Source organism: Bradysia coprophila, unplaced genomic scaffold (assembly GCF_014529535.1).
Source record: "Bradysia coprophila strain Holo2 unplaced genomic scaffold, BU_Bcop_v1 contig_350, whole genome shotgun sequence".
NCBI classification, from domain to species: domain Eukaryota; kingdom Metazoa; phylum Arthropoda; class Insecta; order Diptera; family Sciaridae; genus Bradysia; species Bradysia coprophila.
In genome coordinates this window covers 6,486,603-6,513,153 of record NW_023503608.1, presented here as the reverse complement: position 1 = coordinate 6,513,153, position 26,551 = coordinate 6,486,603, and the positions used below count along the sequence as shown (strand labels likewise).

Here is a 26,551-nt window from a genome sequence, read left to right as displayed (position 1 = left end):
TAGGTCATTTTCTCTTTGATCAATAAAGTTGTTCTCGCCTCATTGTGCGATATCAACAATTGTGTTATTTCCTTTGTTATTTAACATGTGCTTCGTGGCGTCGGTGTACGGATTAACAATCGACTCTACCAGAAGCTAATGCTAAATTACGTGCTCGATTAATGTACGAAAATGACACATTGCCGTATGGCATCTGGCAGTCAATTTTAGTGCAGGTAAGGTACAAACGCCTCGGGTTCTCATTTGACACCCCAAAACCACATAGCAAATTTTTACAAATTTGCTGTGGTACAATCCCAAGATACAGAAACTATCTTGTACTCCAAAATGACCGCGAGGTTTAACAGATCTATTGATTGATACGTTGTATGGATGTCAAGGGATATGACGAAATACGAATCATTCAAACGCTACAACCTGCAACGCCAGAACGAGTTCAGTCACATGGTGGCATGGCGATTTATACGAAGAGGCAACTCATGGCCTATGGTGATTAGACACTTGCTATTACCTAAAACTAATAGCCGTGACCGTAACAAAGTCGGAAATATCAAAAAACCCAACATTCGCTTTCTCCATAAAAGAAACCATATCGACATAATGTCAATAGTAGAAAGAGCTACAACATGACAATGTTGATAGCGCCATCTTTGGGAAAATGTACAGGTCAATTAGTGATGGTTGTGGTATTCGCATACCACCCACGGCTTGGAGAATTCACAACGTATGGGACGTTAACACACGGTCGATTTGTGAACAATCTAAGTCGGGAGAGATATGATGTAAAATCACAGTCCATATGATCAAGAGACTTGTACAATAGCACAACAGGCCCATCTGAGGCTTAGGTGCTGGGCTTACACCCTCCCATCTAATCTAATCTAATCTAATCTAAAAGTCTGCGGTATGTGCTCAACAAAACATATAAAATGTAACGTAAGATGCTAATGTTTGCAAAGTTTTAGTTTGAGTCGAGAAGATTATTGTTGTTATACACTCAGATTAAACGGTTGACTGAATTTAATAATATGGAATTTAATACGATACCTACGTTATACTGCCAACCTACCTCTATATACCAATTGTGGGATGCACAATAATGGGTGATAGCATTTCGGATCGGAGATTGTTATTAAAATGAACTTATAATTGAATTTCAAATGTTTAACCATTAAAGCGACAATTTGAAAGCGATTACAGTAAATGAATCCCTTCTATAGCACTAATTTAGGATTTAACGTTGTAAAAAAAGAAAGTGTTTGCGATAAAATCTCTTCGTACATCGTGCTCTGTAATTTATTTTATATATTCAAAGGTATCGCCGTCGAGATTACCAGACGCTTTCCAACCATAAGAAAGTTGTAATAAAAATGTATCACTCCACCTTGCATTAGGAATTAAATTGATAAAAGATTATTCCGGCCGTTCGATTTTAGTTAATAGATTGTTGTCGATTAATGTTCTTTTCAGGACAAAAAAAAACCTGACATTCGGTAAGACTTAGAATGTTGCAATTAATTAATTTTCATCATTAGACAGCCGCGTGCATATCATTTTGCCTTATAAGTTCACGTTTTGAAACGTATGCGACGATGTTCGGCTAGGACGAAAGCTGTTCTAAAAAACGCTTGTTTTTGAGCCAAGGGTTTCGTTATGAAGGTAGGCATATTTTAGTCGGCTTAACGAGAAACAAAGACTCTGTTAAAATGAAGGTGTTGGTATTAACCCATCAAGAATCATATTTAAAAAAAAATATTAAAAGATCTGTCGCGGATCGGGTCTCGAAAATGTTGCACCAGCTGAAGCAAATTCATGTGTAAATTTCACTGGCGTCCCCTGTAATATGTTTCATAAAAATTGTCTTTAAAGTCTGCCAAAATATATTGTGCTTTGTTCAGTGTCAATATAAAGAGTGGGTCGCGAAATGAAACATTTATATAGACAAGTGAATGACAACAAAAATCTGATCACACTCAAAATAGTCCGTTGGCCAAAATAGTTAATTTTCTAATAGGAAAATTGCTCCACAACTTTTCGTTACACAATCGTATATGATAACTGAAAAGCTCGAAAAACGTCAAGCGAGCGGATTGACACAAGGAACTGAACTGTAAAACAAAACTTTATAGTTAATTCAATTGAAATTAAATTGAATTAGCAAACTGTAACCTTACACTTGCGGAAAGCATATCACAAATATAAATAATGGGCCCTTGTTTACAGAGCCTTTTCAAAAGATTAATGCGAACTCTGTTACTTCAATTATTTTAACATAATTCTTATTCACAAGACAGCATCACTTATTTTAGTTGTTGCTATTGATAACAGTAACAGATCAAAAAGCCATTCGTAAAAGGTAGAAAAGAGTTTTTTCTTATTTTAAAGGCGAAGGCAGAACATTATACAAGATTTTTTTTAGAGACCACTAGAAGACAAATACTAATTTTAAAGTGAACTTAATACTTGTCATATATCACCAAAAAAGTGCAATAATAAACCATTTACTATCATAGCTATTCATCCATCTAACTTCATAACATCAAAAATATCAATAAATTGGTGAATTTAAGGACCAGAAATACCTTCAACAATTTTTCCTAGTTGAAAACTTTGAGTACAAATGCAAACATAATTACGTTCAAATGTTCGATGTTCATCGTTCGCAACCGTCTGCCTTCCAACATGTAATATACAAAAAAAAACATGTATGGGCGGTTTAACGTCCACTAAAGTGTGTACATTTTATGCCTATGTACATCATCATACATAATAATTTAAAATTTCACGAAAATTCATGTTGCATTCAGTTTGAAGGCGAATTGCGCGAGCAAAATAAAATGTAAAAGAACCAGCATCGAAACCAACATGAACCAATCTTCAATGAGAGTATACGAGATTGTTGGTTGAATCAACATTATTCTACATTTCACTGTGGTTGATTTCACTTAGCAGTGGCCCTGTGTGTTTGTAAGATCGAGTGTTGGGTATCAGAGACGAAAATATTGATTCACGTTGACGACGTGAAGCAAACGTTATTTTAATTAAATGAATGTGAATTAACGCTAAACTGTTCACTGAATGTCGTTTCTGTTCTTTCTTTCCTTCTCTCGTACTCGCATATTGTGAAGTTTAATTTAACTATACGGAAAACGGAACATGTAAGCGATTTGTTGAGAGAAAGCCTCTTCGAAACGACATCCATTGCAATAATGTATACCAATTCAACCAGCAATCATCTACACAATTTCTCTATAAATTGAGTAAACCTTGGCAATGAAAATTCATTCTTGGTTCTTTCTTAGACCCAACAACGGATAATAAAAAGAGATTTCATCTCTCTTGTTACACATTTATAACCGACAATTAACAACATATAACGTTCGTGTGTTCAGTTATAGTCAATACTTTCGAGTGATGATTTTTAGTCTTATTCGTAACATACATACATGGTGGATATATGGTGTTTTCTTCGACGTTAAACCGTTTTCTACTTGAGGTGCATCAATTCTTCTATTTTATCATTGTGCATCTACGGTGAACGTATATGAAAAAGGCGTTAGATAAAAATCTCAGTTGATCGCCAAAGAGGAAAAGACAATTATTCGTTGAGTTATTTTGAAAATTTCTTCGTTACATTTTTTTTTGTCCGTATTCCTTTCTCAATTGCTGCACGTAGCACCGATCATCGCGTCTGCTATTAATTGATTAATAAGGTGAACAATTTTTTCTAAAAAAAAAGTGTCGCGGAATTTTACGATTAAAAAATTATTTTTTCTTAACAATTTGAAAATGTTCATTTAACTAAAACAACGAAAAGAATTTATGTTTGACGATAAATAAAATCTATGTGTCTGATATCACTGTGGACAGTTATTTAAACATTGTTCTATTCGGACATCTATTTGGATTACAATTTTGACTGCATATTTTTGTGACTAATCAAGATGTGGCTGTGGAATATAACGATTGCTGTTGTTGTACTGCTGGATGTTATATCAGGACTTGGTAAGATAAAATTTAAATTTAGAATAAAAGTTTTTTAAGTTTCGTCAGTTTCGTGCGTATAGACCTCTCATTTCTTTTAATAACGAACGGTTGCAATACACATATTGTTCAAAAAGAAAATGTTCTTTGGCGCTATTGTCAGATTCTTTATGTTTAAAGTGGCTCACGACTCGAATATTTTGAAATGGTTGGAGATTAAATCGTCAATTGAAGAAAGTAAAGAAAGTAGGATCGACAAATGATTCTTACATTAACCTGTTTTTGAATAAAAACAGAAATGTTTTCCAAAAAAAAAATTAAATCGCATTTAAGTGCCACTAAAAACTTCAACTTTGCCTGGTTTGCTAACCCATTCATAAAAATTAACTACATAAAACGTTTGCTCTTATTAAATAAATATAATTTTGCTAAAGTCCTATATTTTAGCCTTTCACAAACGTCAAGAATAGGAATACTTATTGAATCTATAACTTTATTTGATCAAAGTATTTTCAACAGATTGAAGTGAAATCTTTCACTTCATTTGTTTTAACATGAATGTTGCTATATAAGACGACGTTAGATGGAGCTCGTAATGTATTTTCGTCATCACTGGTGCTAGAAGATGCTGTGGTCTTCCGTAAAAATGTTCTCGGTTTTCTCGGAAGGTTTTATGGTTTTAGTTTTTTCTCATTTGGCAATTGAAGAATTGGTTGCAAGTTGTAGAGATTCACGAGTAGAAAAGATGAACTTTTTTTAGAAAAGAACCAATGTTTTATGTAACAAATTATGTTCTGTCACGGCAGAGTAAGCCGAGTACTCTGTCGTGGTTCTGTACTTCGATTAACTAAAATTGTGTCACATGCGCTGCAAGCGTATAATTTTTTCGTTCTTCAGCAAAATTAACCGACAATCAATAAAAGATCCAATTTGCATTCCCCGAATCTCTTTTATTCGTAAATTATGGTTGTGTTGCATTGTGTGAAGATTTGTGTACACAACGACCGATTCAATTGAATAACAGAAAATAAAATTATTTATCGGTTGAGAAGCTTAAGATCTCTTTATAAATACCACTTAGTTAATTCACCATGGTTTTTGTCTTCCTATTTGAAATGTTCAAAGAATAAACTTACGAATTTCGAACATACAATTGAATTACTGAAGATGTTTTCTGTAGAAATTGTGTTGCATTTTTCATTTTTTTTGTTATCGTAATGCAAGCCTTTCATGAAGTCTCTTTACAAATAAAATTTCGCCTCTCATCGCTTTTTCAATCAAATTCATCCCACATCCTATGTCAGTGTTATTTAACATACGTTAACAACTGTTGTTAAATTTTGCGAAATGATGAACAGATGAGAATTATTTTTGTTCATTGAATTTTAGAAAAAGCTTACGACTGACTAATCCTTAAAAATTCTACTTTTCATCACTTAGTAGAAAATATACTATTTTACCTACTTACATACCCACGAATGACAAAAGTCTTGGACTAATCATATCTTGTAGTCTTTCGCTGTTGCCAAGACCCTTAAGGCTGCGAGCGCACTTACGCCGTTTAGCACTCCGTTTACGAGTGAACAATGGCAGCTCCTCCCACTTTCCATTGTTAAAACGTAAACGGAGAGCTAAACGGTGTAAGTGCGCTCGCAGCTTAAAAAGTTTTTTTTTTTGTTATAGCAATGTAAATGAAACTTTTATCGTATAAAATGTGCTTTTACTTCGCAACCCCGCCCAAGTCACATCCACTCGTCAAAAGAAAAATTTTGACTGACGCAAAAAATGTTCAATTACGAGATATGTTCACAAATCTATTAGATACTTGACTTGGATGAAAGTAATTTTCACAGATCTTTTACTTCAACTGCTTTGACATACATTTTGCAATACAACGCTCAGTATTAGTTGTTGTCGATAACAGATATGCAGCTGACCGTAAAAGATCCCGGGTTAAAATAGGGGAGCTTCGATGAAAATATCATTGAGTTCAAATATTCACGTACTACGAAATAGCAAAATAGTGAAAAATTAACAGGACACGAATTTTAGGTCGGATTATCCAACTTGGACATATTTATATAAGCAGTAATAAGCAAACGACACAGATCATATTAACTTTACACGGAGGTGATAATTGTCATAGAAAATCTCAATCAGTTCGTCATGACAATTTTAATTACAACACTTAAACAATAGGTCTAAAATCAGTAGCAGTCATTTGTACTTTCGTTTGAAAAAAAAATGAAATCATCTGTAGATAGCATAAATATAACGGCATATACAATTTAATATGTTTGTGTGTTACCCGTATAACATAGGACAAGAAGTATCATCAAGATAAGAACGTATCATCTGCATGTAATTAGTCAATTGACGACGTGGAATTCTAATGAATAAATAAACGTATATCTGATTTGTTCAACGTCAGATGTAATAAACGACCGAAACACCGTATAATCCGGGAGACGTTGATCCATTCCGAGTATTAAATTAACATGTAAAATTGTTTGTTGCAACTTGCAGAAATTATTTGCAACAAAACTACCGCTTATAAAATGTACGGGCAATTTATATATTTATTTACATAAGATCAGAGTGTCACATACCCACGCATTACAGCTTCTTTTTTCGCGGAGTCTCGTACAAACATAAGCGGTGTAATGGTTCGTTTTCGCATGGGATTGAAGTGTTTGCGTTTCTGAAAACATCAAAGGTTTCATGACTGCTAATGTCTTTGTGTAAACAATAAATTTGAATTTTTCCTTATAAAAATCACGTATCCTCGTATCGGAGATCTACTTTATGTTTATATGAACACTAGTTTAACATTAGTAAACGTGAAAAAAATGCCTTCCTTGGAGAAGATGTGCTTTAAACCTTGTTAAATGCTTTCTGAGGCTATAGTAGATTTGAAGTGATTCCTGAGGGTCTCTGTAGCTCCAGACAATCGGCTTATCATGTTCCTATGGACAACATATTTCTGTAAACTGTATGTGAAGACGAACATTTCAAAATGACAATTATCGAAACTCTTCGTTGATAACAACAGATGTAGCCATTGGTTAAAGGTCTATACGTTTCTAAAGCTACTTTCGTCAACTCAAAATTAGATCCCGAAGAACGCGTCCACATAAATCAAAAGTTTCCCTAGATCCTTCCCGATTGTAATGAAGTCTGGAATTTTATTAAATTTATTAAATTCTTTTAATGTCTGAACTATTCCTGAATTTAACGATCGCATCCAAATGATGATACCGAAAGGAACACAACACACACGTATATGACTATGTCGCAAATAAATTAACAATTACCATCGATTCGTTCGGGTCACCAAAATGCCCATAAATCATCTCTGTCTCTTTTAAAGTGTCTTTCTTATAATTTTTCAGTTGTAACCTCATATATGAGATGTTAAAATTCCGGCCACTCGAATGCATATATCAAGTCAGATACATTTATTCATCTACCTAGTGCATAGATTGTATGTATATAACATGCAGTGTGCAGGCAGCATCCACATAATATACGTAAACGTATTACATTATACTAGTCACAATGCGATACTTAGATTAACTTTGTGAGGTTTTTTTTTTCTTTACACGTACATTACATAAATTCTAATACTTAAAATGAATCATATCAAATGGGTTGAAATAAAGAGTCATTTACCTTTCGGGACAAAACTGAATAAATTAATTTTTGTATAATGTTGATCTATGCGTCTTTATGGCAACGGCTTGGCAATATTTAAATGCATTTTATGTTTTCTGTTATAAGATCTGAACTAGCAAGAACAGATGAGACACAAACGGAATGGAACAAAAACTTCAAAGTTTAGAATGCATTATACACAAATATATGTACATACATGAAAGTCAATAGACTCCCTTATGTGAGTTGTTGTTTTTTTTTTTTGCTTGCACAACCATTTCGTCTGACTAGGAATAATTTATGTAGAGAAAAACAAATAGACAAGACTTTGGTTATATCAATGTCAAGGACAAAATTATGAGTGAAATTTGTATAATTCGATCGGCGTTTTTTTTTTGTTTAATGCTAAGTAGAGTTAACGTTCAGCACTTTTTCCTTACACTCACCGCAATTACAACGAAAGTAATTATTTTGCTGAACGAGAAACCGGACCGAATCTAGTTCAGTTGAGTTTCGCTTTTATTCACAGATAATACGCTTATCTCTTCAATGTACCTTCGTGTATATATTATAACGACCTACCCGCGAGCAATGTACAGAAATATTTATACTCGCACGGTATTTATAAATCGATGAATTCTTTTTTCATCTTATTTTTCGCTCGAAAATCGTTTTCTTGCATTCATTAATTAATTGATAAAGTGAGACCTTTACTACAAACAAGGAAATCATTTTACTGGAGATGGTTTGTTGGAATGGTTTCATTTTATTGAATACCATAAAAAAATACCAGCAAATTAAAGAAAAAATGTGAAAAAAAAATGTTTATGTTATATCCACACAAGTTATACGTGCACACATCATCGACATATTTTCAGTTAATTTAATTCATTTTGAACATATTTTTTTCATAAGCATTTATGGAATGGACTGGCGGGTTACAATAAAAACAGCTGGAGGCTTCTGTAAACGAAAGTTTAATTAATTTTATGATTCTCAGGCATTTTAATTTTTCTACTTTATGCCGTAAGTGTATTTGCTTTCCTATTGCATGGTCTAATCGGTGAACTAGAATTTTTCTTCTTTTCTTCTTTTTCAATTTTACCATATCGGAAACCACAATAAATTTTATTTATTGGACATCAATCATGGTTAACAAATATTTGAAATTAAACGAGCCATCAGAACAGTCGGAGCGTTTGCTGCGACTGAGCCCCGTACAAACCCGTATATCTATTGCGTTCGTGACCCTAGTGCGTCTGTCACCCTACTTTGATCGTAAGCCTATTGCGCCGGTTAATGTAGTTAAAGTAAAATTATTATGTAATATGTACATCTTACAAATTGCGCATAGCGCAATTACGAAGCCCTGTACGACGTTCCTTTCAAATGAAACAAAAATTTCAAATCGCCATAAAATTTTATTTTTTTGAAGGGCCTAGTATCGGTCTCAGTCTGAGGACCCAAATTTAAAATTTTTTTCAACTACATTCTATTCGGCCTTTGATTACCTTCCAAATGAAACAAAAAATACGAAAAACGGATGAAATTTGCTCGAGTTATATGTAAAATACACATAGGGCCCTAGTAGCGGCCTCAGTCCGAGGACCCAAATTTAAATTTTTTTTCAACTACATTCTATTCGGCCATTGATTACCTTCCAAATGAAACAAAAATTACGAAAAGCGGATGAAATTTGCTCGAGTTATATGTAAAATACACATAGGGCCCTAGTAGTGGCCTTAGTCCAAGGACCTAAATTTAATTTTTTTTCAACAATATTCTATTCGGCCTTTGATTACCTTCCAAATGAAACAAAAATTACGAAAAACGAATGAAATTTACTCGAGCTGTATGTAAAATACGCATAGGGCCCTAGTGGCGGCCTCAGTCCGAGGACCCAAATTTATTTTTTTTCAACTACATTCTATTCGGCCTTTGATTACCTCCAGGGCCCTAGTAGTGGCCTTAGTCCAAGGACCCAAATTTAAAATTTTTTTCAACAACATTCTATTCGGCCTTTGATTACCTTCCAAATGAAACAAAAATTACGAAAAACGGATGAAATATACTCGAGTTATATGTGAAATACACATAGGGCCCTAGTAGCATTTCACTTCTAAGGCCCTAACTCACGGCCCACTTACCCGATTTCCTGGATTGGTATTGACAATACCTATCATTTGCCGTGTCATTTATATTTCCATCGTTTATTTTGCCATAAATATCACCAAAAGACCTTAAATCACTTAGGTGGCCCTAACTCACGAAGGGCCGAACTGAATATGCCCATCTTCGAACTTAGCCTCACTATTTCGACTATCTTTCAGGGAAAAAAAAATTGTTGAAATCGGATTTGATTTACTCAAGATATCGACGTGACAGACGGACAGACGGACAGACGGACAGACAAAATTTTTATTGCAGATTCGTCATCTATGAACATAGGCAAACACTTTGCCCTTACCGTCTGCTTCGAATTCCATCAATTACACACGGCATCGTAATCCTATAAGCCCCTTTGTACTTCGTACGGGGCTAATGAATGAACGGTGTTTTTCTTGAGGCATAAGTGGAGTTGCTCACACTGTGTATATGCGGCATTAAAGTACATAAATGTCTGAGCTATCAATAAAATTAAGAATTCCAAAGAATTGGATTCAATATAAAAGTGCACTTTGCATAAATTTCGTTCGTAAAAAAGAAATGTTATGTATCATCGTAATTAATAGTTATTTGTTTACCGAGGGAGACGATAGGAAAATCCAACAGGAGTAAAGTTTGCGAAGCGTGGGCCATAAATCGCTCGAGTTGGAATTTCCTATTTTTCCTCTATGTCAACGCAACGTTTTTCATGTGTGTTCGGTGCGAATAACCGTTTTCATGACATTTTTTGAAAACAAAACTTTATTGCCAAAAAATTTCTATTCGTCTGAATATTCAAAGCATTTTGAATGGCACGGTGTGCTATTTATGTTAGAGGGCTATGTCCTGATCATTTTTCAATAAAAATTCAGGTCGTTTGTACGGTTTTTTCGATTTGCAAGCTTTTGGAGCTTTTGGAAACAGTTTTAAGTTTTACTGACAAAACGTATAGAGTGGAGCAGAGTCGACCTGCTTGAAAGTTTACTAAACAGTAAATTTTTTGCAGCAATCCTTAGAAGTCGTATTTTTTCATTACTTTCATGTGTTTGATGTATTTTCATGTAGTAAATTCTTATACATTGTCTCCAAAAATTTACACGCTATTGTCAACTTTCAAGCAGGTCAGCTCTGCTCCACTATATACGCAGATACGTTTCGCTTCGCTCGTTTGATAACGTCACATCTAGTGACGAAAACAATCCAATTACGCAAATTGTTGCATAAATAACTATTACCTATATGTCTTGAACTATTCATTTTATACAATTTTGCGAGTTGCAGCTTGAATGGAGTGAGGGCTACATGCCAAAAAAGGAGCATCTAAAGGAACGAAATCACAAGAATAATTCCAAGACTCGCTAACTTTCTGCACCAAAACATAAACATTTTTTTTATTTGTTCTACATCGTTCCACAAGTTTCCAACGAAAGAAACTTAAAGACAGCCGTTGCAATCATTCGTGTGGAGTGGAAGAAATAAAAAGATATTTCACACCCTTCATGTAATGAAATACATGTGGAAGGAAAAGAATGAAATCGGGCTGTTATAGTTTTAGGCTATTCATAAATTATGAACATCAGAATGTTAACGGGTCATGACAAGCTACAATTTTGTGCGAAAATCTAGGTTAGTTCACTAACTTCTAAAGGAGAGTTTTGTAATGAAGAACAGCAACCTCGACCCACCACTGAAACTATTGGCGACAAGTACTAAATATGTTAATTTAATTGACTAAAAATAATTTCTTTGTCATAGAAATCTTTTACTTCATTTGTTTTGACATACATTGTCCCTAAGGACACATTATCGATTTTGTCGTCGCTGTCGATGACAGGATTTTCACGCAAAAGTATTCGATTCGACTCTTTGAAATTTGAATCATTTCTTATTGGAAGGAGCAAATAACTATATTTTTGATGGAAGGACTACATGTCCATGCAATAGTACATTACTATGCAAGGGAAGTAAAGTGATATCTCGTATCCAGATGAGTAAAAGTAACCGAGGGCTTTAGCCCGAGGTACATTTACTCATCGTGATACGAGATATCACTTTATTTTCCGTGTGTAGTACGACGTTTTACTATGCGAGTGATGTAAAGGCTATTGCCTATACATGTAATAGCCTTATTACATGCACCAGCATAGTAAAATTACTTATTACTTATTATTGAATTAAAAATACTTACGAATAACAATTATCACGAGTGACTACTCGCAAGCGAAACATAAGTTTTCGTATTATAATTAGTTTTAATCAAATTAAAATATTTAGTACAGAAGCATGCGACGCGTGTTTCATAACACGTTACAATTTGCATGTATAATTTGAAATAATTACCATCAATTCTGTTGCTCTGATAAGTCAAACATTTCAAAAATTAATCTTGTAGCATGATGCCGTTGATGTCAAGAAAAAACAATCGAAAAGAATTTGCTGACGAACTATTTTCGAAATAGTTTTCAATGTAATTTGACTTTATGCATCACGGATAAATCGATTAGACATAGCACAGATAAATGGCATCATGTGTCGGTATCTATAACGACTGACTAATAGCGATTGACCTCATCAACGATGCTTAATAATTTTCAATTTTATAAACGAAACAAAGAGCTCATTTGACCCAGATGGGAAAAACACATTACGACTCAATTGAAATCACTAAACTAATTTTTTGAAATAGAATTTTCACTTGTAACATGCAATTTATACTTTCGATTTGACATCAATCACAGAATGGAAAAGAGTTTATTTCGATCTTTTCCACCATTAAGTACACAAATTGCTGTAATAAAGTCGCATCATTGTGTTAATACAATCCATTCCTCATGGGAAGTTTTATTTTGCTAAATGAGATTTTCTTTCGAAAAATGCACAATTGCAATTTAGAAATTTTCAGTGAAACACGGTTTGAGTAAAGTGACAATTTATTGAAAGTTTAATGAGAATTCAATATATTGTCGCTTTAGGGCATATTGTAGCTGTATATGATCAACGAATGTGTTATGCACGTGCTATAAATATTATCCTCTTCAAACAGCTTCATAATTAAGTGAAGGCTTGAAGCTATCCCCATGAATTTGATTGTAGCAATCAATAATGCATTTCATGAGATTTACTATTAATATGTATAATATTCCTGGCATTGTATGTATTCTACGTTTGAGTAAGGGATCGCGCAACAATGACGTACTCATTTATAGTGTACACAATCCTAAATCCTAACACAGCATTATCCACCAATAAAAATAGAGTCTATTACTTCTTTCACATTTTCCTACATAAGATCACACGACAGTCGATAAAACTCAAACTGTGAGTGACGATAGTTACCTTAGCATGTAAAATACATTACATTACTAAGGATAAAAGATGAAAAGTAGAGTTTTCGTGTAAATTTTGTTGATCCGAGGCGAAGCCAAGGTCAATAAACACACAAATACTATTACATGACTAGGAATAAAAATATGAAAAGTAGAGTTTTCGTGTGAATTTTATAGATCCGAGGCGAAGCCGAGTTATGTAATGGAGTTTACATGATAAGGGCGTCGAAAGAAGTGCTTGAAACATGAAAAGCTATGTTACCAGTGTGCTTTGAGTTTCTATTTTACAAGTTGGCACACATGCATTGGCACTTTTATACCCCCTGAATACCCGTGTTTCCACTTATGTAACAAACACATACTAAGCGAGCTATCCCTCATTTTTTAGAGTCTTTTTTTCATCTGACATCTGAGATTTACTGCTTATTGACAATTTTATATATAGTGACCTTTTCACGGAACTTGTAACATAAGCAGCTATCTCGTAACACAAAGAGAAGGATTTCTGGTCTTGAGCAATGGGCGAATTGCAGAAACTAATTTTGTCAAAACGTCTCACACACTAAAGTGATGTACAACATTTCCCTCGCCTTCGACTTGTATCGATATCACCACATATAGTGCGCAACACGATACATCCCATTAAAATCAGATGCGGTACAAATATCTATTAAGATTTAAGTGAACAACACAGCATTATTACACGATCGTTAATTATTGTTTTAATATAAATTTATCCAGCAATATATTCTTGAATAAAGTTTCTTTCTCTGTGCTCATCGCAAATAAAATGGTGTAGATCTATAGATGATAAGTATATAGGAAACAGTTAAATGACAAATATAACAGATTTTTGTTTGTTTTAATGCCTCATAACTTCCACATTTTATGTTTTATTCCAATTCTTAGTGACCGTAATTCTTAAATTTATTTCGTCACGAAATTAACCGTATTTATTTGTAACAAAGAATTAAGTCAAATAAGAACAAAACGTTTTTCTCTTCTTTTTCGTAAAAATTGTGTAAAATGAAACATTGCCGAGATCTAAATTAATGCTACAAGTTGATAAAAAAACGTCTTATTCTGTTATATTATGCGTTTCACACTTACATGGACACGGTAATTCGGCAAAGACAACAACGAAATTATTCTTAAGCCATAGATTGAAGAACGTACACCATGATTGTGTCAGCGTAATTCATTCAAAATTTATATTTGCAATTTCTTTCGTCTACTTATGGACTTATAGAATTTTAAACTCAATTATGTATAATTTTTTGTCGTTTATTTTCGAATTTCAAACACTCAACGATTAGGCCACTTGTTCAGTTATTAGCTTATTTCATTAGCTTAAAATATTCGTTTTTAATTTTTAACCGCTTTAATGTGTGAGAATTTTCCATTGGCACACATCTATCTAATAGAAATGTTTCACATTGGACATTTTTTAAAGGCAATTAGTCAACACGAAAGTTGAGTGGACAATGTAATTTTTGAAAGAACTTTGTGACCGTTCTTAAAGTATGTGGCGTATCAGGAGATTATCAACGACCTACATCTCTAACATTGATTTCTCAGACATTTTTCGAGATAAGGGAGTTACAAAAAATGGTAGTTTTTGCAACAAAAGAAATTGCTTCAGCATACACACTTTGCAAATGCATAAATTGTTTTGAACTTTAGTCAACCGCCAAGAATTATTTGCGCTTTCATTTAACACTTGAGATATTCCGTGCCGCTTTGGCTAGTTATGGATGGTAATAAATAAATGTTTTTGTTTGAGTGTTAAAAATAGTGCAATTTATCAATATTTTCATTCCAAAAAATCCAAAATCCAAAAAATATTTGTAAAAGGGATAATTCCAGTGGTCATTCCAGAGAAAGTAATCCCTCGAGTATCATTTGATGTACCAGTAAATTACTTCATGTTCTATTATTACTTTTAGTGATATAGATTTAATTGAAAGTATATTTATAAGTAATACTCACCAAATTACAATTCTTCAGGATTCACATTCCTCATTTCAGTGAAAGATTTCAAAAAGTTACTTGACACTGAGTGGAATGGAACTCAGCATTGAATAGTCGGCTTAGTGACAAATTTAAGATGAAGATGAACGAGCCTTACATTCAATTTCCGCTATGGAATGGAAACCATTGTAGTCCAGACGTTAAACTGTGTTATATGATAGGACTTGAAACTATTATCAACTTTACGAGAAACAGCAGATTCCAAAAAGGGTTTAGAGCAGGGTCTATTTCAAGGAATTTATTTTCTAATATCTACAAAATTTTACAAAAATCAGTTTAGCTAAAGCATTCTGATATTTCCTAACACTTTCAGTAGTCATTCAGTGACCAGAAGTACTCAATGATCTTTATGTCTATAGACCTGAACTTTGTCAAGAAATATCAGAATGTATCACCTTGCGTGTAAACGTCATTAAATGAGTCCATAACAACCTTATTTGACATAATTTGTAACTTTATTTCGGTTAAAATTGGAAATAAAAAACTGCCTCAAAGATCTTTCGAGTAGGTCGTCTTACCCACATATTTGACATCGTAAAGAATACAAGCCAGATTGCGAATAGGGCAAGTTTGATATTTTTGGAAAGGTGCGGTCTCAGGCTATGCGATATAGTAGCAAATGAAGCCATACCCAGCAGTGGATGAGCTAGACATGACCGGAAAGCTTCCCGATGGTGAGAAAATCAGTCAAAGTTGTCCACATTCACAAAGTAAAAATGTTAAATTTTTTGTTAGTGCATATAATTGTTCGGTAGACCAGAAACAACCAGTATATAGCAATTAATTTCATTTTTAGGAGAACTTCCCATACATTTCCATTAAAAAATCTCAGGAATGTGGGCACCCATAAGAAAGTTTTTTAAGATTTGTTGAAAAAATTGAAAAACCCCCTCCCAATTTTTTTAAATGTTAAATGGGATGTGCTAGCCTTCATTTTAAGCCAATAAAATGAAAAATCGGTTGGGGTGCTCATTGACAAAACCTTAAAATTGGACTTTGATGTCTCACCCTGACTCACAGCTACAACCTTTCGACCCGACGATACTTTTATTAGAATCGTCTGTCAATTCTCTACAAACTACCATTAGATCAAAACCGACCGGTCGCTTCATTCCGGTGTAAAATTTTCTGAAAAAGTCATGATTTTGAAATTTTCAAATTTTCTTAGAGTCGCCCCGAGCCGGAGAGGTCGTTTTAAAAAAATTCTTCTTCTACGAAATGATCACCTTGAAATTACCTATCGATAGCACCATAAACGTCCGGAAACAAAAATGGTGTGTCCGATTCAAAAAATTTTTTACCAAGTTGACTTATAAATTATACGTCATTTGCGCAAACTGTCTAATGTAGAAAACTTATTCTGCAAAACCAGTCTATTGACCAACACCAAAGCACCCAAAGCAGGGTACTAGAGGTTTTGACATGTCAAATAGAGTAGTATTTTGATACCAATAATACCATTAGCAGCCTTAATGGTAATTTTGCAGTGACATTAAGAAAAAAAAGGTATGGAAATATTCGCATACTTTGATTAAAGTATCCTTTATTTTTTTCTATTACCTTGCTAGGTGCTTTGCCAACACATATTTTCTATGGAAATTGTCAAAATAATATCGGAACCCTTGATATCATGAGGAGAAGGTATATTCATCTCTCAAATTATTTTACTTTTTATATCTGCAGCTCTTGTACTTTTGACGACTGCCAAAATTATGGAATGTGGATTGGATTTATTTAAAATTCTCAATAGTGGCTGGGTTTTAAGAGTTAGCAACTGTAAGAATTTAATTTCCTTAAAATGGGCCCTGGTTCACAGGGTTTACTATGATAATAGGTAGCATTCCTACTTACGTCAGTGTGTGAAAAAAAAAAAACGCAATTCAGTTCATTCAATTATAATTTATTTATTTTTTGCTAAAACACCCAAAAGTAAGTGCAATGCACCACGTCGTACAGTTGCCATTAACGTTTTATACTTATTTTGTTATATGATGATTGACGGTTACTGATTTGAATCATTCATTCAAAATTGACATGTCTTTCCAATGAATTTTTTTTCTTAAATAATTTAATTGGAGTGCAATGCACTCGACAAATGTGCGCAGTGCATTTATAACAGAAAAAATCGCCTTATTTTTTATATCGCAATGATTAAATTTATTTTCTTTAAAACGCAGAGTTGATTGATTACATCAAATTCATTAACTTCATTCGAAATTCATTAATGATTTTTAACCAAGAGAACGAAAGAACTAAGTGAAGTTTGAGTGAAGAGAGAGAGAGAGAGGGAGACAAAATATCAAATCGAAAGATTTAGACGACGAACCTAAGAATCTAACAAATGTGTAATGGACAAGATTTGATTGTAATTGTTATCGAATTTTCGTTGAGAATAAGAATATACGTACCTGTTGATGTCCGTTACTTTGTGCATTTATCACATCATAAATTATCGGCTAAACTGACTCATTACTGTCAAACTTAATTGAACTTAATTGCAATCACTTTTTTTTCTTTCGTTTCTATCTATCTCTACTAACTAATGTATCTCATCTTTAATCTCCATCATCATCACGCACATTAAAAATCATATAAAAGTTATATAATGCAGAAATAATTATTGTTTAATGGTATTTATATGATGTGTTAAATTCCCATGAAATGAGGAATGAAAAAGAATTCAGCTCTTTAATTACAATATTGATTTCTTAAGAAAATCTTCACAAAACATTTCATAGAAAATAATAACACATTTTACGGCAGTTACAATTAATTCAAGATTAAATTTTGAAGGAGTGACTGATAAACTGAAGGAAAGATATGTTGCGATGAGAGAGTTCTATACGAAAGTAATTTTCCTTTGCACTAAATAGTATGTTTTGTACCTAGAACTAAAGGTCTTTTTTTAGCGTGTGAGAAGTTTCCGGAACGGGTCGAAGGCGAATTCTGGAATCGAATACGCTAAAAAAGACTTTTAGTCCGTGGTACGAATAATATTTTTGACGAAGTCGCACTTTTTTGGTCCTAGGTATGAAAACATTCTTTATCACATACGCGCGGTTTTCGGCTGTCAAAATTACTTAACTAGAAGTTTAATTCAAAAATTACACTTCAGTTCTATATTGTTGTCTCGTGTTCGCTTATGTGATAAAATAGAGTACACACTTGTCACTATCAGTCTCGGCAAGCCTCGACCTCTTCGTGACAAGTGTGTAATATATATTCCATTTCACTTACAGTCGGTGACTCTGAATAGTTATTAATATACAACCGAGTGATAAATGCTTTTTTAGGCACTAGGTGTGTAGATGAATAACCTATTTTATAGTCGCCGACTGTGTTGTATTGTGCAAAGTACTCGAATTTGAAACGTTAGCCCGTAATGGGTCGATCGAGATCAAAAATTAGTCTGACCTAATTTGTCTTAAAAAATGGCTCAGTTAACTTTAGATTACATGACCAGAGTCTTAAAATTGTCATACTTCAGGTTTGACCTGACTACCAAATTTATTCAAATTCAAGTCATATTTAACTGACCGTATCGGGTTCATGTCGAAACAGTATCAGATATTTTCAGGTAACCAGACCTGTTTCGATCTTTAGATAACATCAGCTTGAGAACATCACGAAACGAAAAATCACTTTACTGAATTTTTGCCTAACTAATTACATCTATTATTCTGTCCAAAAACTATCACAGTTGCCTGCCTGACTTATTCCACTGGACAAGTTACGTTCTTATACAATATATCAAGTCCGCTCACGAGAGCTGACGCCTTTGATAAATGTTTTCTTGCTATTTATAACGTCTTTGATACATGCAGCATCACTGACACTATCCAAGCCAAGTTGAGCCTGACTAGATGCAAGAGATTGAATCTGCCGATACATGAGGTGCATATTATACAGTGTATAACGTTTGGAAAAACACTAATCACATCACCGTGAGGGCAACACTATGCGGTTTGTAAATGATCACTAATTCGTTCAACCTCAGATGCTTATACGATGCAAATCTGTTTTTTTTTTCATTTAACAAAATGGCATTGCCATTAGACCGTAAACACAAATAATAAACAAAAGGTAAAGTTATCATGCTCTTTCATTAACTGTTAACATTGTTCGCTCATTGTAAACCATTATAATTAAATGGAAGTAAATAAATAAATAAACATGCCTATCCATCATCATTATTAATATTGCACAGACAGAAAAATTACCGCCAAACAATTGAGCATTCTTTTTCTTCGTTAAGTAAGAATCAGTATGGATATGTAGACAAGAGAGTTAGTGCATGTAAGCCAATGCCATTATTAGACTCGCACGATACGAAGTAAATCGTGAGAGTCTTTATGTTTTGCCCACCATCGTGTAAGTAAGTGAAATAATCGAAAACGGCCTATATCGTAGTGGGCAATTATTATCAGTATGATATTATAAGACGATTGAGCCATGTCCGTCCGTCCGTCCGTCCGTCCGGCCGTCCGTCCGTCCGTCTGTCCGTCCGTCCGTCCGTCCGTCCGTCCGTCCGTCTGTCCGTCCGTCCGTCCGTCCGTCCGTCCGTCCGTCCGTGAGACCGTCCGTCCGTCCGTCTGTCTGTCCGTGTGTCGTAACTTTAGAAAAATATGAAAGGACGGTTGAAGCGACACGCTCAAACTATCCAAACTTTTGATCCCGATCTTTTTGACTCTGCCCATCTACAATTATCACTTGAGTCTGGTATATTGATGAAGGGTGAGCCTTTTCGATCAGACCTCAAAAATTTATAGGTCACAGCGTCTCGCGCAACGACACACATCACTCCATTAAGATTTTTAGTCCCAATCGAATTCACTCTGCCCAACTACCATTCTCACGTATGTCTGATATGTGATAGAGGGTGAGCCTTTTCGATGAGAACTCAAATATTTAAGATGCTTCAACAAAGATGTTCACCGAACGAGCGCTGCGCATAGACTAGTGCTGCTGTAAATTTTTGTAATATTATGTAATAAATTCAATTACGCAATATATGGAAATATTGCGAAATCACATAATGGTGTGATAGTTAAACTATCAATCGTTGACTATCAAATGTCGAACAATGTAGAGGCTAGCGGATCATACATTTTAATCAGTCTATTCATGACGCTCGTCCAGTTAACATCACCGTTAAAACATTCTACCTATCAACCATACCTAGAATTTGACTGTTAACAAATAAAATGTATTTTTGTGTGAATAATTTATTGAGCAACATTTTTGCTTGATTGTTTACATTTAAAATACATAATTTTTGTAAAATTATAGAATATTTACAATATCGCAGTTCAAGCAATCTGCTTCGGAGTCCCATTTAAAATTGGCAACACCACACTTATCGCACCATAGTGATCGAATGTACAGAAGGTTCAAAACCATTAGTTTTGGAAATATGAAGTGCTCATTACCACGTATGATGATATGATGTTTCTCGCAGGAAGCTCAATACTAAGACTGCAATTAATGCATAAGCATATAAATTAGTGTCCGCCAGTTCCAACTACAACAACACTTTTTGTAGTAAAATGGTTGTTTGCGTCATAAATATCGAGACTCGTTATGTCGTGAGATATCCTCCAGAAAGACTTTTTGGTTAGCTTTCGTATGGAAAAATCCAAGTACTTAGGAGTCATTGTATTGTTGTAGTGGTTAATAAGCTTTTGTGTTATGGCTAACGAAGGCGTCCACCATTGTCTGCTAGTGGAAGATCCAAAATCTTAGGCTGGATTTGGAACCATTATAGCAAGGAATCTACCCTACGAGCTGATAACTTATACTGATAGCTGATAGTTGGTAGATGATAGCTGGTAGATGATGGTTGAATTAGCAATACGTTTCAATAAGTTGCTTTCATGTCGACAGCTTTATATTAAATGAAAGACGATCTGTCTCTGCTCATCTATTTATAACCCAAAGCTCTGATAATTCAACTATCAAATGTTAACTATCAGATTCGGGTTATAAATAGGTGAGCAGACACAGATCATCTCTCATTAGACTCGCACGATACGAAGTAAATCGTGAGAGTCTATATGTTTTGCCCACCATCGTGTAAGTAAGTGAAATAATCGAAAACGGCCTATATCGTAGTGGGCAATTATTATCAGTATGATATTATAAGACGATTGAGCCATGTCCGTCCGTCCGTCCGTCCGTCCGACCGTCCGACCGTCCGTCCGTCTGTCTGTCCGTGTGTCGTAACTTTAAAAAAAATATGAAACGACTGTTGAATCGACACACTCAAACTATCCAAACTTTTGGTCCATCTGCCCATCTACAATTATCACTTGAGTCCGATAAATTGATAGAGGGGTGAGACTTTCTGATCAGAACTCAAAAATTGATAGGTCACAGCTTCTCGCGCAACGACACACATCACTCCATTCAGATTTTTAGTCCCGATCGAATTCACTCTGCCCAACTACCATTCTCACGTATGTCTGATATGTGATAAAGGGTGAGCCTTTTCGATCAGAACTCAAATATTTATATTTGAAAGTTGTCAGTAGTGTTGCTGTAAATTTCTGTAATAAATTCAATTACGCAATATATGGAAATATTGCGAAATCACATAATGGTGTGATAGTTGACATTCAATAGTTGACTATCAAATGTCGAACAATCTAGTAGCTAGCGGATCATACATTTTAATCAGTCAATATATGACGCTCGTCCAGTTAACATCTCCGCCAAAAAATTCTCCCTCAACTATCAACTATTGATAGTTGTCTATCAATATTGGATAGGTAGAATGTTTAACGGTGATGTCAACTGGACAAGAGTCACGAATTGACTGATTAAAATGTATGATCCGCTCGTCCAGTTAACATCTCCACTAAAACATTCTTCCTCAACTATTGATAGTCAACTATCAATAGTTGATAGTTGAAAGAGAATGTTTTAGCGGAGATGTTAACTAGGCGAGCGTCAAGACTTGACTGATTAAAATGTATGATCCGCTTGCGCCTACGTTGTTCGACATTTGACTATCAATATTTAACTATTAATAGTAAGTACTCTTCATATTATGTGATTTCACAATTGTACCATTTTCGAAATTTAATTTATGTAATAAAGACTACTGTGATTGTAATAGCAGTTACACTCAACTATACTAAAAGTGTGGAAATATTGCGAAAATTGTAGTTTCGGAACGTGCGAGTCTATTGCTAACGCGCCTGCCGCGTCAATCTCCTCTTGTTTTAACAAAGCGATGCAATTGATGTACTACATTTTCTGAGTGGCAAACATAATACTGTGGCGGTTCAAATCAATCATAAAATGATTGACGATTTGTCGAAAGATCAAAGTGAAGTTAATTGAAAATTTTAATTGAATTCGAAATGGAGGCAAACAAGATGGCAAATTGTTCGTTTATCCCATTAAATGTTTTAAAATGAAGTGGTACTGTATGATCTCTTTCAGCCCAATGCAATTTATTGATTTTCACTTAAAGATTTTTTAGAATTTTTCATTACGAAAGTTTAAGCGTTAAATTATATACGCTGAACTCAAGCCAAATTAATATAATTGATGCGCACCTTTACTCTACAGTTCAAAAAAGACCGAACTAATTCACTTATCTTGGGGTGGTCTCTCAGCTTTGCACTGATTACCTGAAATCAGGGACTATTTTTGAGAATTTTTTTAATTATTTTAAAGAAATTTTGTGAAATTTTCTTTGAGTAATTTGAGAATATTTTGAGAAATTTTTGGGAAATTTACGAAATTTGAGAATTTTTTTTTGCCTGAAATTACAATCTTTTAGTTCGTATGACAATTTTACATTTTTACAAGATGCTTTAAATTTAGGACAAATAATACTTAGGTAAGCTTTATGCCGGATAATGTAATAGTTAACGTTAAACTAATGAATTATAAGTGAACTTCCATGAATTTTGTACGGAGAAATCCCTTATAATTTCCAACAAAACAGATCTGTCTTCAAGATCAACTACCCTGATAAAAGTTGATGAATCAAAAGTCTACCTTAGCATTTATCTCAAATTCCATTTACAGAACACCCAGCAGCAGCAGTCAAAACTCGACAAAATAAAGCAATATCAGCGAATTGCCCACGATCATGTCCCACAATAAGTACACCAAACGAACCAGTATGCGGTTCAGATGGCCTCATTTATGCAAATGTCTGTGAAATGAAGAAGAAAACATGCTCCCGGAACGGAGTTGTCGGTGTAACGGTAATTATATGAGTTTCATGCTCAATTGTATGGGCACAAAAAAGACACAATAAAAATGTCAATGTTTTCAGGAAGACCCAGCAGGATGTGAACGTTCGGAAGGTTGGTTTAGGTTGATTTATGTGCATTCCATTGAACTGTTAATTTTCTATCAAATCATTTAGGATCGGTGTGTTTGCATAGATGCCCAACCGAAAAAGATCCCGTCTGTGGTACGGATGGTCGCACATATTTGAACAAGTAATGCTCCTTCAAATTTAACATGAACTGTTCCACTAAATCTGTGTTTGTTAGATGCATGCTTCGTGTCCAGGCATGTCGTGTTGGTACCTCTGCCGTTTCTTTAGCTCATGTCGGATCGTGCAGCAATACCAGCGCTATTCGCGAATCATGTCCAGTTGATTGTAATAGTGCTCCGAAAGATGGTCCTACTTGTGCTTCCGACGGAAATGTTTACAATTCAACATGTGAGATGAAACTACTAACATGCGGTCAAGGTGTTGTAAGTGCCAGTTGCTTTCCAGTCGTTCTCTCATAAATATTGTACTCTATTCAGAACGCAGAAACATTTTAACAATATCAAATTGCTTCCAAGGTCAGAACGAATCGTAAACATTGTCAGAGTACACGAATGTGCCGAGAGTCTTGCTGGAGAGTTGCACGACCCACATGCGGATCCGATGGTCGATTATATGCTTCAGCTTGTAAAATGAGGGCAACAAACTGCGGGAAACACATTTTCGAGGTACCAATATCGTTCTGTATGGCGCAGGAACGTACTGGTACAGCTGGAAACCAAATTGACGACTGTCCGACAGATTGCTCGAAAACCGAGCAGAAAATGGTCTGCGGAAGCGACGGGAACATTTACAGTTCCAGTTGTGAATTAAAGATGTTGAATTGTGGGTGAGTTGTCTGAATTGGGTGAATTGTAACGACCTAGCTATTGAAGATGTTCCAATTTCGTTCAGTACACAAAGGAAGCAGATCCAAAGTGTATCCATGGATCGTTGCAAATTACGGTTGAATCGCTGCGCACAGATTTCGTCATGTCAAGAGAAGTACGCTGGACTATTATCAAGTCGAAGCGACTCATTCTGTGGAACTGACTCCAAAACATACAAATCGGAATGTGAACTTGCGCAGGCAACATGTTTGTAAGTCTTACACATTTGCCCAGGATAGGTAACCATATTCAATCGAAAAATCTCAATTTTTTTTCAGACGAGGAGTAACTCTAGCCCACATTGGCGCATGCACCAAGCTTAAGTCGACGGTTTTCGAATGCAACGAGAATTGCACCGACGACGATAAAGTCACGGGTCCAATATGCGGTTCTGATGGCAACGCTTATCGTTCTATGTGTGAATTAAAAGAAAAAACATGTGGCAGTCGTGTCGTACCAGTTTCGCTATCAAACTGTCCTACAACAGCGGCCTGCAATGCCAACTGTGACACCGAGCAAAAGAGCTATGTTTGTGGATCCGATAACAAGTTTTACCGTACCGAATGTCAAATGAAAAAAGACAACTGCGGAAAACATATATTCGTTGTGCCATTGAAACGCTGTCTGACCTCATTTTCGTTTAAGGGTTGCAATCGAATGTGTCCCCAAGATTTCGACCCCGTTTGTGGTACCGACAGTAAAACCTATTCCAACGAATGCTTTTTGGCAATCGAAAATTGCCGTTCGCGTAGTTTAGTTCAGTTACGGCATTACGGAGCTTGCAACAAGCCTGAAGAACCATCACAGAACTATTTGTATTAAGTGTTTAAGATAACGGATAATTAACGTTTGCGTAAAAAGAAAAATTTGCGAGAGGAGCTGCTTTTACACGGAAATTTATTCTTTGGATCATCATTGTACAAGTCTTGAATGTATAATTGTTGATAGGTGATAAGTTGTCGGTACACAAATTTTGTACGAAAATGTTTTTGTCGGGTTTTAGACTGGATTACACAAAATAAAGTCTGCACTATCGTATCGTACACATTTAAGCAGGGGTGTACATCACTGACTGAAATGAAATTCAACTGGAAACATTATTAGGACCATTTGTCACTTTTTCACTTTTTTAAGCTAAAACAGCGGAATATTGCCATATATTCTGCCGAAGTTTCACTTCACTCAGTGTAGTATGCGGTGCTTTTTAAATAAATTAATCGAAAACTCAACTTCGTTTGCTATACATAAACTCTAAGTAATTTGTAAGTAATTTATTTGTTATTTATTATGTTCCACTCTTTTATACGTCGACTCTACGAATCCATTCAATAAAATAAATTCGAAAAATTTTTAGCTCATCAGTTTTTCTATTTTGATTGTTTTCATTTTGCACAGTGATTTCAGTCAATGTCTAGTTCACATGGCAATAGGAAGTGTACCGACAAGGCATCTCTCTCGCTGTTTATAGTCGTATTTGACCATTGTTGACCATCGTTGGAAAATAGTAATTTATACAATCGAGTGATAAATGCTTTTTTAGGCACTAGATGTGTAAATTGTCACTCGAGGCCGTAGGCTCGTTTGAAATTACCTTTTGATTAATACTTAACACGATAAAACTCAGGAACGGTCTAACAAATGGAGATGGTTTTCGAATTTTCGAAATATTTTTTTGAGTTTGAGCCAGTGTCGCGACGAGAGGGGTACCGGATTTCTTTGTACTCTATCTTATACTACTTATCATTTGTTATCAACGACAACAATAAGCGATGATTTACGGTTAGGTTAATATGGTCTTTTAATAATTATAGTAAAATGTATGTTTAAATAAATGAAGTAAAAGATTTTCCATCAAACACTAAGCTATCCCATCAACACATAACAACAAGCTTTCAATTTGGACATCTTTATCTTGACTAGTGTGAAGCTTTTATCCAGTCAGGAACTCTTTTATCTCAAATGTCATAGGTAATGAGTTATTATATCCCTGTACCAAGGCGCACACTGTTTCTAAAATCCGAAAACAGGATCAACGGTATTTGAGAGAACCTATTTCAACGGAAAAACTGTTGTACATTAAGCTTGAAATCGTCGCCTCAGCGATATGAGTTGAGACAGATTTAGAAATCTCCGTCACTTTTTCCTTTATGACTGAACTTTTCGAAACTCAATGATGTCTTTACTTTGGTTTCTTCACAACCCGCCTATATCCCCTCACTCGTACTGTTTATTGTAGTTCACTT

The 26,551-nt window shown here is 34.8% G+C and overlaps 1 protein-coding gene across 2 annotated transcripts; it reads left to right on the top strand.

Moving 5' to 3' along the window:
• The first annotated feature begins 2,991 nt into the window (after window positions 1-2,991).
• LOC119080436 (serine protease inhibitor dipetalogastin-like) lies at window positions 2,992-25,659 on the top strand. 2 transcript variants are annotated; one of them, XM_037188794.1, is made up of 9 exons: window positions 2,994-4,005; window positions 6,330-6,332; window positions 23,181-23,362; window positions 23,434-23,464; window positions 23,527-23,602; window positions 23,657-23,864; window positions 23,958-24,268; window positions 24,334-24,519; window positions 24,587-25,659. In XM_037188794.1, the coding sequence occupies exons 1-9, from the start codon at window positions 3,945-3,947 to the stop codon at window positions 25,128-25,130; spliced, it is 1,602 nt and encodes a 533-aa protein (XP_037044689.1). In that variant the 5' UTR covers window positions 2,994-3,944; the 3' UTR covers window positions 25,131-25,659. The 2 variants fall into 2 exon arrangements, with proteins under 2 accessions (XP_037044690.1, XP_037044689.1); XM_037188795.1 differs by lacking the exon at window positions 6,330-6,332 and having other exon boundaries at window positions 2,992-4,005.
• The last annotated feature ends 892 nt before the right edge of the window (window positions 25,660-26,551 follow it).

What these genes read in the sequence shown, in the direction of transcription:
- LOC119080436 (XM_037188794.1), top strand. Translation starts at nt 3,945, where the DNA reads ATGTGGCTGTGGAATATAACGATTGCTGTTGTTGTACTGCTGGATGTT. An exon ending in ACGGAGTTGTCGGTGTAACG is followed by an intron (nt 23,363 to 23,433) that starts GTAATTATATGA and finishes CAATGTTTTCAG; the next exon opens with GAAGACCCAGCAGGATGTGA. An exon ending in TAACATGCGGTCAAGGTGTT is followed by an intron (nt 23,865 to 23,957) that starts GTAAGTGCCAGT and finishes ATTGCTTCCAAG; the next exon opens with GTCAGAACGAATCGTAAACA.